General features: G+C 38.1%; 1 protein-coding gene across 2 annotated transcripts; it reads right to left on the bottom strand.

The window, feature by feature from the left end:
- Positions 1-194: 194 nt before the first annotated feature.
- si:ch1073-390k14.1 (deoxyribodipyrimidine photo-lyase) lies at positions 195-11888 on the bottom strand. Of its 2 annotated transcripts, XM_067389169.1 has the most exons (9): positions 11766-11888; positions 11293-11547; positions 9436-10240; positions 8302-8474; positions 8010-8094; positions 6315-6547; positions 5498-5692; positions 3243-3468; positions 195-1158 (listed from the first exon to the last, which is right to left on the bottom strand). In XM_067389169.1, the coding sequence occupies exons 2-9, from the start codon at positions 11515-11517 to the stop codon at positions 629-631; spliced, it is 2472 nt and encodes an 823-aa protein (XP_067245270.1). In that variant the 5' UTR covers positions 11518-11547; positions 11766-11888; the 3' UTR covers positions 195-628. The 2 variants fall into 2 exon arrangements, with proteins under 2 accessions (XP_067245270.1, XP_067245271.1); XM_067389170.1 differs by lacking the exon at positions 11293-11547 and having other exon boundaries at positions 11766-11824.
- Positions 11889-15410: the final 3522 nt, after the last annotated feature.

The following is a 15410-nucleotide window of genomic DNA, read 5'->3' as shown; positions in this document are numbered from 1 at the left end:
AATATGACTTTCCCACCAGGTGAAAACCTTAAATCTGATAACTTAGAAAAGTAATGGTATGCTACACTCATGAGCAATAATGACAGCACATCGAGTTACAAAAATGATTCATAATATCATTTGTATTGAATTATATACCAAAGTAAGACTAAAAAGTCTGTTAGATTTTGTAAAAGTTAAAGGCACTAAAGCTGGAATACATTACATGACTTAAAATCTGAACAGATTTGGTTATTAATCAGTTACAGAGCAAAACCGGGCAGCATACAATAAATACCTGAGGATTACACACTACCAGACTTTCATTCTGAACACAACAAACTCATGCAGAAACAAGAGCCTCGTTGCCAAGAGAAACATTACAAAAAACAATATGTGTAAAAACTGGCTCAAAATATCAAATATATTTAATATACTCTGAATGGAAGGTGTCATAGATTAAGCTAAAAAAAGAAAAGTAAATCTGTGCCCATCATGCACTGCGTGAATATGTGTGAAATCTGTCAACTCTGACTAACAAAAATCTGCAGATTGGCAGACTTTCGGCAACTGGAATCGAATGATCCAGACTGCAAATTGTGGGGGGAAAAAAGGCATTTAGTGTATTCCACTGTAACATGTCATTCTGTTATCTGTGGGGAATAGCGACACCCCCAGGCACTTTGCTGTAAGTGTCTCTGGTTGGTGTACGCCTGGCCCGGCCACGTGAGGCTGTGGGGTGAGGTAGACCCTCCAGAAGACAAGAGTCCCTCTCTAACCTCTCTCTACGCTGTGCGCTCTCACACATCACACTGGCTGTGAAGTCTCGCTCGTTTAGGAAGGCAATGGTTTCGTCTCGTTTGCGACTGACGTAGCCCTTTAGCACAGCGCTGTATGGGTTGTCTGTCCTGTCTGGATCCTCCGAATGGTGTTTAAACTCCATGCGTGTGATGACTGGGAGGAGGAACCCAGTTCCTTCATGCCTCACAACTTCCTCCATACTGCCCAGAGCTTCCTGCACCAGCCTGGCAGGGAGAGGAACCAGGTCACAGCCTGATCGCTGGTCTACAAACTCTCTAAAATGCCTCCGCACTGATGCAACATCCTGCAGAGACTGTGCACGTCGTTCCTCAAGGTCAATAACAACCCGCTCTGGGTAGTTGCCCCCTAAAACCACACCTGTGAACAGAAAGGTTGAATAGATAGTATAATTGTGATTATAAATCACAAAGGATTAGTTCACTTTCAAATTAAAATTTCCTGATCATTTAAATCACCCCCATGTAATCCAAGATGTTCATGTCCTTTCTTCAGTCGAAAAGAAATTAAGGATTTTGATGAAAACATTCCAGGATTTTTCTCCATATAGTGGACTTCAATGGAGCCCATACGGTTGAAGGTCAAAATTACAGTTTCAGTGCAGCTTCAAAGGGCTTTAAACGATCCAAGATGAGGAATAAGGGTCTCAACTAGAGAAACCATCACTCATTTTCTAAAAAAAAATTAAAATTTTATACGTTTTAACCATAAATGCTCATCTTGAACTAGCTCTCTTCTTCTTCTTCTCTATTAGAATTCCGGCAGTGTAGACACTGCTAAGTGGATTACTGCCCTCCACAGGTCAAAGTTTGAACTAAATTGTCATATTCAATATGCTAGTGCAAGTATATAACAATTAGTTCAAACTTTGACCTGAGGAGGGCAGTAATACACTTAGCAGTGTCTACACTGCCGGAATTCAAATAAAGAAGAAGAGAGCTAGTTCAAGATGAGCATTTATGGTTAAAACGTATACAATTTTAATTTTTTTAGAAAATGAGTGATGGTTTCTCTTGATAAGACCCTTATTCCTCATCTGGGATCATGTAGAACGCTTTGAAGCTGCAATGAAACTGTAATTTTGACCTTCAACCGTTTGGAAGCCATTGAAGTCCACTATATGGAGAAAAATCCTATAATATTTTCATCAGAAATTTCTTTTCGACTGAAGGAATTAATTATCAGGAAAGTGAACTAATCCTTTAAGTAATCTGTCTCAGTTTTCAGTTTAAGAAAACTCATTTTACCTTCATAATGTGACATCTTTTAGAGTGAAACAGAATAAGGTTGTTATGATCACAACATTTCAAATGATGTTAGATGACATTAAAATGTCACAATCCAAATTTCAAAGTTCACTTTAAGACAACTTAATACTCAAGACTGAAAAATCTAGCACTGCTGGTCACCATCATAAGGGATTTTTTTGGATGCTGGGACCAGCATAAGAAGCAGGAGTGATGGTGGACCAGCTCAGTTTTGCTCGAGAACAGCATGGTCAGCTATGCTGGTCCACCAGCTAAACCAGCACTATATCTGCTCTAAACAACATAAACCAACCTGGACCAAAACAGAATTCATGCTGGTTTATGCTGGATTTTTTTAGTAGGGGTGTTTACATAAATACACACCAAGACGGGCAATTTGAAATGAAAAAAAGAATGCAATTTGGTACTCACATGCTGTCAGACAGGCGGCTTTCTATTTAGTTCTCTGTCACATCTTACTGCACTTAAAAATCGCTCTAATGTTGAAAATTTAAGGCATAAAAATCATGAAAATTACAACTTTTTAAATCAATTTAAACCATTTAAGTGCAATAAGATGCAGAGGATATGTTTTTGTGTATTTGCGCAGAAAACAGCATCAGAACAGCGTGCAAATACAGAATTAAGTTCTCTTTCACATCTTACTGTGCTTAAATGGTTTAGACTCGCTCGAATATTTAAACTGGCTAGGCTCAAAAACATGAAAAGGATAAACTTTTTAAACCAACTGTATACAATTTAAGTGCAATACGACACGAAAAAGAACGCAATTCAAGCATCTAATTCTGCATCTGTCAGAACAGTGTGTGAATTGAATACCCTTTCATGTATGTTTCATGCCTAAGTGGTTTAAAATCGCACAAATGTTTAAATTGGCAGAGCTTAAATTCAAGGTCATGTGAGTGTAACCATGATTGAGGTGGATGGAAAATTTCTACCAGTTTATCGTGTCTTTTGGTATATTGCCCATCCCTTAATTATAAATTGACCCAAATGTTTTTTTTTAATTTTTACAATCAACAAAATAGCTGGACGTGCGCATTTTAAATTATTTGACCAGTATAGATATGAAGCTCTAAAGAAAGCATTATAAAATGACTATTTCCATGTAATATTAATAGTATAATCATATCTGTGTCAGTCTGAGATAACCACGAGCAGATTAGCATAACACACCTGTCCTACGCAGCATTGATGCTGGACACTTCCAGGGCTTATGGATGAGGTCATCAGGAAGTGCCTTCAGTTCAGGACACCATTGCCGCACATAGCTGCCATAGGGGTCACAGGTCAATGCTGCATCAACAGGGTGCATGACGAAGTTCCAATGATCCAGTCCACACATTCCTCCATTTTGCCACATCATGGCATCTATGGCAACATCAGCATCTACCAGTGTGTCCTATAAAATGAAGAAAAAGTGTTGAATGGTCCACTGCAGGTCATTTCTAGCAGCATTGACACGTTTTCTATCAATAAACCAGAAACTCGATGTGTGAATGCTAAACTTGCTGACAAAATGCTACTTTGATGCAGGTGATTGCCAAGGTGTTGCTATCTGATTTCTAGGGTACTTTGGCTGGTTGCTAGCATGTTACTAGGTGCAGTGGTGTAAAGTATTAGAGTAAATGTAATTAGATACTTTACTTAAGTATATTTTTGGCTACATTGTAGTTTGACTGCAACTTTTACTCTTTTTGATTGCATTTTTGAATAAGTTACATTTTGCATGGCACCTAACTTTTTCTGCAGCAGTTTATTTCTGTTACAAAAGAAGCTATATCAGCATCTACAGGCCATTGAAGGTACTATATTTTGTGTTTTGCCCTTACTCACCTGAACTTGTCAGCAAGGCTACTTTACACCAATGTGAGTGCATTAGCAGGTCGTTGCTGAATCACAGGTGTTTCATATACGAGATGAGGACATGACTGCAATTGTGCAATAATGAGGCTGATAACGTCCAGTGCAAGTAAGCTTTGACTATTCGTTATACTGAAGAGACCTTTTTGAAGGATATTGGTTTACTTATGCTCTTTTTGAGCACTTGAGCTGAACTGAGACTTTTGAGGTGTTCAGTTTTAGTTTCACCTAAAAAAAATGTGATTGCTCTCCTCACAAATCACCTGATTCTTGTTTTCACTGGCATGGCTCTCAGATGTTGACTAGTAAGTACAACATTGAGCCTATATTCAGTACGAGTAAAATATGGCCTTCTGCCTGTTTCACAAACCGGGCTTAAACCAGGATTAGGCCTTAGTTCAATTAGGATATTTAAGTAACTTTTATATACTTGCCCTAAAATAAAAAAAAATGTATGCATCTTGAGACAAAACAATGGCACTGATGTATTTTAAGATATGTCAATGCGAGTTACTTTCAGTTAAGGCCCCGTTTACACATACATGGTTATTTTGAAAAACGGAGACATTTCCCTTCGTTTGCGCCCTTCGTTTACACGCAAACTGAGAATTCGCCTCTGAAAACGAGTCTTTCTAAAAACTCTGGCCAGAGTGGAGATTTTGAAAATCTTCGTTTACATGTTTGTATGTAAACTGAGACAAACGGGTGTTTAGGCAGCCAACGTCACAGTATGAGCTCGCACCTACGTCAAAAGTGCGACCTATGTTTACATGTGATCATGGAAGCGTTCAGAGTAGCAGTCGCATTTATGTTGGTGCAAACTCTTCTCGTGTGTTATTCGTTGCTATTTATGTTGCTATTTATGTTGTTATTTGTTGCTATTTATGCATTTATGTTGGTGCAAACTCTTCTTGTGTATTATTCGTTGTTATTTTCGGGATTCTAATTGGCTTACGTTGGCTTGAGCTTCTTGTTACTCCGCCACCTACAGGTTTGGCATGCTCTTGACGGCATATATACACGGGTACGTGTAAATGAACACTTTTCTGAAAACTGCACATAACATGTGTGCACGATGTTATTTTTGAAACCGGAGAGGTTGAAATGTCTGTTTATGAAAATAGCCACCCACGTGTAAACATAGCCTAAGACAGCTCAAACATGCATTTTGGACTGGGACTAGGCTTATGCCTTGTCTGTGAAAATGGGGGTAAGACTTTTACTCAAGTTGAATAGGAATTGCTGACTTATAACTGGTAATGGAGTCATTTTTGCTCTAAGGTATCTGTAAATTTACTCAAGTATGGTTTTTCAGTTTTTCAGGTACTCTTTACACCTCTGGCTAGGTGGTTTCTTACTGGATAAATCAAAATAGCCCACTCCCAACTAGAGCTGTTAGATTAATTAATGTTGAAAAAAAAAAAAGATGTGAGGTCTGGGATGAGTTATGTGCAGAATATAAATACTTATAGTTAGGGGTATTACATTAGCTATAGCATCGCATTATATAGTCAGCTCTTAATCAAAGGAATTATGGGAATAAATTTGGTGTCTTCTGCATGTGTCACCTGAAACCAGCGGTATCCTTCTTGCCAGGGAATATGCAAATAAGCAATGAGGAAGGAGGCCACCACATGTCTCATGTAGTTGTTCATCCAGCCAGTTTTCCACAGCTGTCTCATTGCTGCATCTACCAGCGGGTACCCTGTGAATCCACGCTGCCAGGCCTTCAGATGGACACGATCTGAACTCCAGCGCATAGCCTGCACATGGGTAAAACATTTTGAGTATACAAATGTAATTATGATGATAATCGCATAACTAGATGCGGAAATTCTTATGATTATCAATGCAAAATTCGCCACCAAGATTCTAGGATGTTGTGGGTGGTTGCTAGGGCATGAAATGAACTTTGCACAGTTATTGAACTGAACTGAATCAACACTGAACTGACTTCAGCTGAACAATGACATTATTGTCTTTTTTAGGCTAATTTACAGCAGAATTGAATTCTATTCGCATCATTGATCTTTATTTTCCTGATTATCACTATAAATATATATAATCAATATATCAATATAAATAAAAAGTGTTGACTTGACTTAGCATTAATTTGTAGTTGCTAGTGTGTTCTTGGTGGTTTCTTATTGGCCCAAGTAAAAAGATTTTCTTTGATGGCTCGGGTCTCTCCTTGATTGTAGGTCTATGTTTGTTTGTTGTTTGTGCATTTAATTATCCGCCAAGCAAAATAGATTTTTCTCCTCAATAAGTCACATGATTTGACACCAATATTCCATCCTAATTGCAATAATACTATCTAGACATGATCTTACACTTTCCATACAACCAAAAGCATTAAGTGGGAATAATAAATAGGAATCTTGCCTTATACGGTGGCCTGAGGGACTCCCAGGGCAGGTCTGGGAAAAGGCACAGTTGCCAGTACGCCAGGTCCCTCCAGGCCAGTTTGCGCTGGAATTTGGGAGATCTGCAGCGAGCTCCACGGGAGTCACATAATAGGCTGCGTGCACTCAGCTGCCCAAAGTGCAGATATGGAGATAGAGAGCTGGTGTTGGGGGTATCCGCACGACTTGACTCCTTTTCATAACGGTACACACCTACAATGAAGTCAATTGATGAGCACAATATGATGGATGGGAATGTACCTTAAATAGGGTGACCATATGTGCCATTTTCCCAGGATGCGTCCTGTCCAGGATTTCTAAATTGCCTAAAATGGTTTTAGCCCTTGCCTCTTTAATTGTGAAAGTGGTCATATCGATGTGCCCCCGGAACATGATTTAGGAACGCAATTTCTGCATGGAGTTCTGTGCAAGCCACTGTTCTTATTGACAGTCTTCATGCAATGCATTAAAATGTTGTCGTATTTGCAATGCTTTGACCGTTCTCTGTAGATCCAGCCTTCTCGCAAGCCATGATTGGTTGATTATGTATAATGCACGCTATTGGTCAAATTATTTTTCAGTCGTTACCTTCCACAAATATGAAAACAAAACCAAAACTGGGACATTTTATGCAACTTAGAAATCCTGGACAGGACACATCCTGGGAAAATGGCACATAGGGTCACCCTACCTTAAAGGTGCCCTAGATTCAAAAATTTAATTTACCTCGGCATAGTTAAATAACAAGAGTTCAGTACATGGAAATGAAATACAGTGAGTCTCAAACTCCATTGTTTCCTCCTTATATAAATCTCATTTGTTTAAAAGACCTCAGAAGAACAGGCAAATCTCAACATAACACCGACTGTTATGTAACAGTCGGGGTGTATGCCCCCAATATTTGCATATGCCAGCCCATGTTCCCAACATTATGAAAGGCATTAGACAAGGGCAGGACGTCAGGATGTGCACAGATGAATCAACATGCTAGGTAAGCAAGCAAGAACAACATCGAAAAATGGCAGATGGAGCGATAATAACTGACATGATCCATGATAACATGATATTTTTAGTGATATTTGTAAATTGTCTTTCTAAATGTTTCGTTAGCATGTTGCTAATGTACTGTTAAATGTGGTTAAAGTTACCATTGTTTCTTACTGTATTCACGGAGACAAGAGCCGTTGCTATTTTCATTATTAAACACTTGCAGTCTGTATAATTCATAAACACAACTTCATTCTTTATAAATCTCTCCAACAGTGTAGCATTAGCCGTTAGCCACAGAGCACTATCAAACTCATGCAGAATCAAATGTAAACATCAAAATAAACACTGTACTTACGCGATTAGACATGCTGCATGACAAACACTTTGTAAAGATCCATTTTGAGGGTTATATTAGCTGTTTGAACTTTTTTTATGTTGTTTAAGGCAAGCGTGAGCTCTTGGGGCATGGAGCACGAGATTTAAAGGGCCACACACCCTGAATCGGCTAATTTCTAATTATGCCCCAAAATAGGCAGTTAAAAAAATGAATAAAAAAAAAATCTATGGGGGATTTTGAGCTGAAACTTCACAGACACATTCAGGAGACACCTTAGACTTATATTACATCTTTTTAAAAAAAGTTCTAGGGCTACTTTAAAACATGTACCGTGGAAATGTGTCTTACCATCTCGCAGGAAGGCCTCAAGATGGGCCTGAGCTCCTTCTTCACTGAAGTCCCATGATTTCCGAATGTTCACGGCCCAGTCAATCTGTCAGTAACACATCACAACGGCACTTAGATCTCAGAGTTTTTGCATTCCACTGCACTACTTTTGCATTGTTTTTCTATGTAAAAGTGCTAGATGGTAGTCTTTAACAGTTGCGATCATGACTTGCATCAGTGCTCAAGTGCAGTGCTCAAGTTAAAATAAGTTCAACTTTTTTTTTTTTTAAAAGTGGTGGTTTGAATATTTTACCTCTGTGCCATCTTTCCTGCGTGGCATGCGTGCAAGCTCCAGATCTATAAGCGGGCATCCCTGCGGCCATGTTGAAGGGGCAGGCAGGGCACCGGGGGCATCCAGTGGAGCTCCCAGGCCACTGGCAGGGTTCTGCTGGCAGCAGCTCATAAAGTGAGATACAGAGCCGATACCTGCAAAGAAATGTAGAAACTTTTACAATTAGCACTTTAAAAGATTTTGGTTGTGCTTGCCCATGCAAAAGTTGCAGCCATCATGCTAGGGTGTAGAAGGTGTTTGCCAGGGCGTTGCAATTATTAGTGTGTTGCTGTGAAGTTGCTATGGTGGATGTTTTAATTACCCAAGACCCCTAAGAATGGGTTATCTACCAAGCAAAAATAAGTCTTAATTTGCTTAGAAAAGTAATAGCACATCTCTTTCAACAAGCCACATGACACTATAGACAAAACCATTGTTTTCTTTTTCAAGCACTGGTCAGCATTTTAGATTTTAGGCTATTTTACTTCCATAATGTGACTTCTTGCAGACTAGTTGAAGAAAACATCTGAAATACACATTAAAAAAGAGTTTATTTTTCTTTTCGACTGAAGAAAGAAAGACAAACATCTTGGATGACATGGGGGTGAGTAAATTATCAGAAAATTTGAATTTTGAAGTGAACCAGTCCTTTAAAGGGATAGATTTTGTCATCATTTACTCACACACAAATTGTTCCAAACCTGTATGAATTTCTTTCTTCAGCTGAACACAAAAGAATATATTTTGAAGAATGCTGGTAATCAAACAGTTGATGGGACCCATTGACTTCCATAGTATTTTTTTTTTCTTCCATATTATAGTAGTCAGTGGGCCCCATCAACTGTTTGGTTACCGACATTCTTCAAAATATCTTAATTTCTGTTCAGCAGAAGAATGAAATTCATTTAGGTTTTTTACAACTTTGAGGGTGAGTAAATGATGACAGAATCTTCATTATTGTGTGAACCATCCCTTTAAGGTATGATTTATGCCCAAGTTACATACAAAAATGTATTACTTTTAAAAAATATATGAACAATCACCACTAGAATGTAAAAATTAAATCCCCAAAGTTTCCACCGCATCAGCCCTGACCTGCTGCACTGCATTACCCACCTCGTAGCCCGACGCCCCGTGTGGTGACCGTGTAGGGGTCTCTAAGGCAGTAGGAATGGTAGATGTGGCAATTAACACCTTGTTTCTCCAGTGTCTCCCACACTCTGTCATCTCTTTCCTTCAGCCACGGCTCATACAGGGCCGTTGCCACGACCGATGCTGCCCCCGTCTCAGCGATCAACCCCTGCAGCGCTGTCAAAGATGAGGGCTCTGCCTTCAGGGTCACCAAGTGACTTCCAAGCTGCTCTAGAGAAAGGTTCAGACTTACTAGTGCTTGATGCAGCCAGTATTTAGACGCCCCACCAGTTGCCACGGTAACCCCAGGTCCCTCCTCCTCCACTGCATTCCACAAAAAGACTGGTATTACTGGTGCACCAAGCTCCAGGCAGCCAATCAGAGCAGGGTTATCCCAAATGCGGAGGTCCCTCCTGAACCACAGCAGAACGGGTCGTGGCCCTGATGGGTTCTTCGACAAAAGTTGCTTCTTACGCAGACGGCGCCTTTGTGACCTCGTTGACTTTGCGACTTCGAGATCATCATTGTCTTTATTTATGTTTTTAATGGCACATGTGATTTTATGTACTTCAGTATCTAGTGTACATTTTGCAATAGGCTGGTTCTTTGAAGCTACACTGACTTTTGGCTGATCAACACCTGAAGTTACTGTAGTCATGTCAGCATAGCTTTTGTAACAGGGAGGCCCATTAGGGTGATGGTCTGAATCCTGCTGCCTAAAATCTCTTTTGATTTGCTTGGTTTCATTAAGAGACAGTGTTAAGGCCAGCTCTAATTCATCTGCTTCATCCTGAAAAATCAACACAGAAAAAAAATGTCTTTAACATTAGCCTATACAAACAACTATTAAAGGGATAGTTCACCCAAAAATGAAAATTCTGTCATCATTTACTCACCCTCAAGTTGTTCCAAAATGTCTTTCTTCTGCTGAACATAAAGGAAGATATTTTGGAGAAAGTTTGTAACCAGGCTGTTTTGGGGCACCTTTGACTTCCATAGTAGGAAAATAAATACTATGGAAGTCAATGGTGCCCCAAAACTGTTCAGTCTCCCACATTCATTAATTCCTTTGTGTTCAACATAACAAAAAAAAATAAAAAAATGTGTACAAGTTTGGAACAACCTGAGGGTGAGTAAATGATGACAGAATTTTCATTTTTGGGTGAACTATCCCTTATTATGCTCTATGCAACAAACATTGTGTATTGTAAACCCCTGAAATACATATATGTAAGTCTCTTTCTCACCAATGCAACATTTGATCAAAAATAAAACAGTAAAAACAGTAATATTGTGAAATATTATTACAATATTACTACTTTTCTATTTTAATACATTTTAAAATGTATTACTGTGATGCAAAGCTGAATTTTCAGCATCATTACTCCATCCTTCAGTGTCACATGATCCTTCAGAAATCATTCTAATATGATGATTTGCTGCTCAAGATATATATTTACACACTCTAAAAAAAAAATGCTGGGTTGTTTTAACCCAAATTTGGGTCAAATATGGACAAACCCAACCGTTGGGTTAAAAAAATACATTTAAAAATTTAACCCAATGGTTGGATTTGTCCATTTTTGGCCCAAACTTGGGTTGAAACAACCCAGCATTTTTTAGAGTGTATATATCTATATATACACACTTTATTTAGGTATTTGGGTATTTGACTTAAATAAATTTGACAGACGGATAGATAGATAGATAGATAGATAGATAGATAGATAGATAGATAGATAGATAGATAGATAGATAGATAGATAGATAGATAGATAGATAGATAGATAGACAGACAGACAGATAGACAGACAGACAGACAGACAGACAGACAGACTACACCTTAGAGAAGTACTCCAGAAAGATTTGAGTCAGCTGACTGTGTAGATGTTCATGTCCGGATGAAATGGGTTTGATCACGTCCAGAAAGTGTGTTCGGGTGTCTGTGTCCCCCAGCAGAGACAAACACAGACAGAAAAACCCGTCCGGATCCTCACGACCCAACATCAGCTCTCTCAGGAGCTCACGGACCTGAGACACGGACTTCAAATCGTTGCCTACAGACATTCTCTTTGACCAAATCCGTCACTTTTCGACCTAATTAATATGAATAATAATCATAAAATATATCAAAATCATCTGTAACAGTTTGCGTCATAAAAAAACAGACGGATAGCCTACAATGTATCCGCGAGCGAGCCGAGCCGCGTTACAAAACGAATGAATGACGAGTTGACAGGTTACAAAAGAAGCCGCATTGGGGGTTTCATAACCGTAATCGGCTGTAAAAAAAAAAATACAATAAAAATACTTACTTCTGTTTATATCACATGCAGGTTTCATTATCAATACATCTGCACATGTACTATTAATTAATTACATTACATTAAATACATAAACTTCAGTATTTTAAGCATGGTGACTACGTAACAGCGTCTCCAGTGAGAGGCGGTGCTGAATGAGCTGTCTGACCAATCACGGTCGAGCATCGTGCAAAGGCTCCTCCCCCTCAATGAGGCACGTGTTAACCCAAACACATGAGCCAATCAATCAGGAGAATTTAGGCAGAGAAACAGGTAGGCTACATACAAACATTTTAAAATCTTTTTTTTTTTTTTTTTTTGGTAATCGTGGATAAATACAGAATAATCTTAACACAAGTGATGAACACTGAGTAGATTTTAAAATGACTCTGGCTGAGTAGAACTGTCTCAGGACCTGACTCCACTGTGAAAAAGGGCCCAGCAGAGGAAGTTCAGGAACTGCTGAAACATTTCTATTCAGCCATCACTGAGTTTGGTTCAGCTACCAAATCAGTCATGAGGAGACTACAACGGACAGTCAGGACGGCTGAGATGATTATTGGTTCCCTTCTGCCCAACCTCCAAGATTTTTACACCTCTAGAGTGAGAAATAGGGCTAAGAAAATCACTTTGGACCCCATACACCCAACCCACCTTCTCTTTGAACTGTTGCCCTCTGGTCTACGCTACAGAGCACCGACCACCAGAATAGCCCAGCTATATTCAGCCTGAACAATTAAAAACTCCCATAATATACACTGTCTAAAATAACTGTACATTTGTACATAACATCGAAAAATTGCACATTTGTAAATTACATAAACTGTATGCTTTTAAATAACATATCTGTACATTCAGTAAAACAATTATATTTTTCTCTAGTTTTCTACTGCTGTATTATATATTATATACTGTGTATGTATGTCTGCACTGTCTGTACTTTCTTCTGCACTAGAAGCTCCTGTTGCCAAGACAAATTCCTTGTGTGTATAAACATACTTGGCAATAAAGCTCTTTCTGATTCTGAAATTAAATTATTCTGAAAAGTTATATATATATATATATATATATATATATATATATATATATATACAGTACAGTCCAAAATTTTGGAACCACTAAGATTTTTAATGTTTTTAAAATAAGTTTCGTCTGCTCACCAAGGCTACATTTATTTAATTAAAAATACAGTAAAAAAACAGTAATATTGTGAAATTTTGTGAAACACATTTATGATTATTTTCAATGTTGAAAACAGTTGTGTACTTTTTTCAGGATTCCTTGATGAATAGAAAGTTCAAAAGAACAGCATTTATCTGAAATACAAAGCTTCTGTAGCATTATACACTACCGTTCAAAAGTTTGGGGTCAGTAAGAATTTTTTAATTTTTTTTTTTTTAAAGAAATTAAAGAAATGAATACTTTTGTTCAGCAAGGATGCATTAAATCAATCAAAAGTGGCAGTAAAGACATTTTTTAATGTTACAAAAGATTAGATTTCAGATAAACACTGTTCTTTTGATCTTTCTATTCATCAAATAATCCTGAAAAAAAATATTGTACACAAATATTTTGCACAATTGTACACGTGAAATGTTTCTTGAGCAGCAGATCAGCCTATTAGAGTGATTTCTGAAGGATCATGTGACACTGAAGACTGGAGTAATGATGCTGAAAAATCAGCTTTGCATCACAGGAATAAATTACTTTGTGAAATATATTTAAATAGAAAACAGTTATTTTAAATTGTAATAATATTTCACAATATTACTGTTTTTTTTACTATATTTTTAATTAAATAAATTTAGCCTTGGTGAGCAAACGAAACTTCTTTTAAAAACATTAAAAATCTTAGTGGTTCCAAACTTTTGGACTGTACTGTATATATATATATTTATATAACTTTTCAGAATAATTTAATTTCAGAATCAGAAAGAGCTTTATTGCCAAGTATGTTTATACACACAAGGAATTTGTCTTGGCAACAGGAGCTTCTAGTGCAGAAGAAAGTACAGACAGTGCAGACATACATACACAGTATATATGTTCCAAACTTTTGGACTGTATATATATATATATATATATATATATATATATATACACACACACACAGATAAGGCATAACATTTTGACCACCTTCCTAATGTTGTCTTGGTCCCCCTTTTGCTGCCAAAACAGCTCTGACCCATCAAGGCATGGACTCCACTAGACCCCTGAAGGTGTGCTGTGGTATCTGGCACCAAGATGTTAGCAGCAGATCCTTTAAATCCAGTAAGTTGCGATGTGGGGCCTCCATGGATCAGACTTGTTTGTTCAACACATCCCACAAACGCTCGACTGGATTGAGATCTGGGGAATTTGGAGGCCAAGACAACACTTCAAACTCATTGTTGTGCCCCTTAAACCATTCCAGAACCATTTTTGCTTTGTGGCAGGTTCATTATCCTGCTGAAAGAGGCCACAGCCACCAGAAAATATCATTTCCATGAAAGGGTGAACATGGTCTGCAACAATGCTTAAGTAGTAGGTATGTGTCAAAGTAACATCCACATGGATGGCAGGACCCAAGATTTCCCAGCAGAACATTGCCCAAAGCATCACACTGCCTCCGGCGACTTGCCTTCTTCCCATAGTGCATCCTGGTGCCATGTTTTCCCCAGGTAAGAGATGCACTCGCACTCGGCCATCCACGTGATGTGAAAGAAAATGTGATTCAGCCACCTTCTTCCACTGCTCTGTGGTCCAGTTCTGATGCATAGGTGCCCATTGTTGGCTTTTTTTTTTAGACAGGGGTCAACATGGGCACCCTGACTGGTCTGCGGCTATGTAGCCCCATATGCAACAAACTGTGATGCACTGTGTATTCTGACACCTTTCTATCAGAACCAGCATTAACTTCTTGAGCAATTTGAGCTACAGTAGCTCGGTACAGTAGTTGGATCGGACCACACGGGCCAGCCTTCGCTCCCCACGTGCATCATTGAGCCTTAGCTGCCCATTTTTCCTGCTTCTAACACATCAACTTTGAGGACAAAATGTTCATAAAATATACCACCCACTAACATGTGCCATGATGAAGAGATAATCAGTATTATTCACTACACCTGTCAGTGGTCATAATGTTATGCCTGATCCATTGATATATACACACACAGAGACACAATATTGTCCTCCTGGTGAAAATGAAGAAATTTTATTTTAGTGAGTAAAGGATCATGGTGTAATTACTAATAAATAAAATATATGATTGGGCATATTACTTAATTTTCTATTTGTCATGTATTTATTTATAGATATCTGTGTTAGTGAAGGTTTATATGTGAAGTGTATATATATATATATATATATATATATATATATATATATATATATTTGAAGACAGAAAAGTGTAGTTATGTTATTGTACCAGCAGGGGGTGATGGTCTGATGTCACCTACTGTAGTAAAACCATCTAAAATGTTGTAGTGGCAATAATAATATATAACAACAAGAACTATTTTATATAGATACATGGTGATTATGTACTTGTGGTCAATATCAAATAATTTTTATTTTCATTAAGTAGATGGTATCTCAATATTATACAAATACAGATATTTTACTAATTCAGTGATTAATTCATAAAAATTAAATGGCTCATTGGCTTAAGTGCACCTT

Source organism: Chanodichthys erythropterus, chromosome 7 (assembly GCF_024489055.1).
Source record: "Chanodichthys erythropterus isolate Z2021 chromosome 7, ASM2448905v1, whole genome shotgun sequence".
NCBI classification, from domain to species: Eukaryota; Metazoa; Chordata; class Actinopteri; order Cypriniformes; family Xenocyprididae; genus Chanodichthys; species Chanodichthys erythropterus.
Note: the sequence above shows the minus strand (reverse complement) of the source record. Positions and strands in the feature narration are given on the sequence as shown.

What these genes read in the sequence shown, in the direction of transcription:
- si:ch1073-390k14.1 (XM_067389169.1), bottom strand. Translation starts at nt 11,517, where the DNA reads ATGTCTGTAGGCAACGATTTGAAGTCCGTGTCTCAGGTCCGTGAGCTC. An exon ending in TTCTGGAGTACTTCTCTAAG is followed by an intron (nt 10,241 to 11,292) that starts GTGTAGTCTGTC and finishes TTGATTTTTCAG; the next exon opens with GATGAAGCAGATGAATTAGA. An exon ending in GCAGGAAAGATGGCACAGAG is followed by an intron (nt 8,095 to 8,301) that starts GTAAAATATTCA and finishes TGTTACTGACAG; the next exon opens with ATTGACTGGGCCGTGAACAT.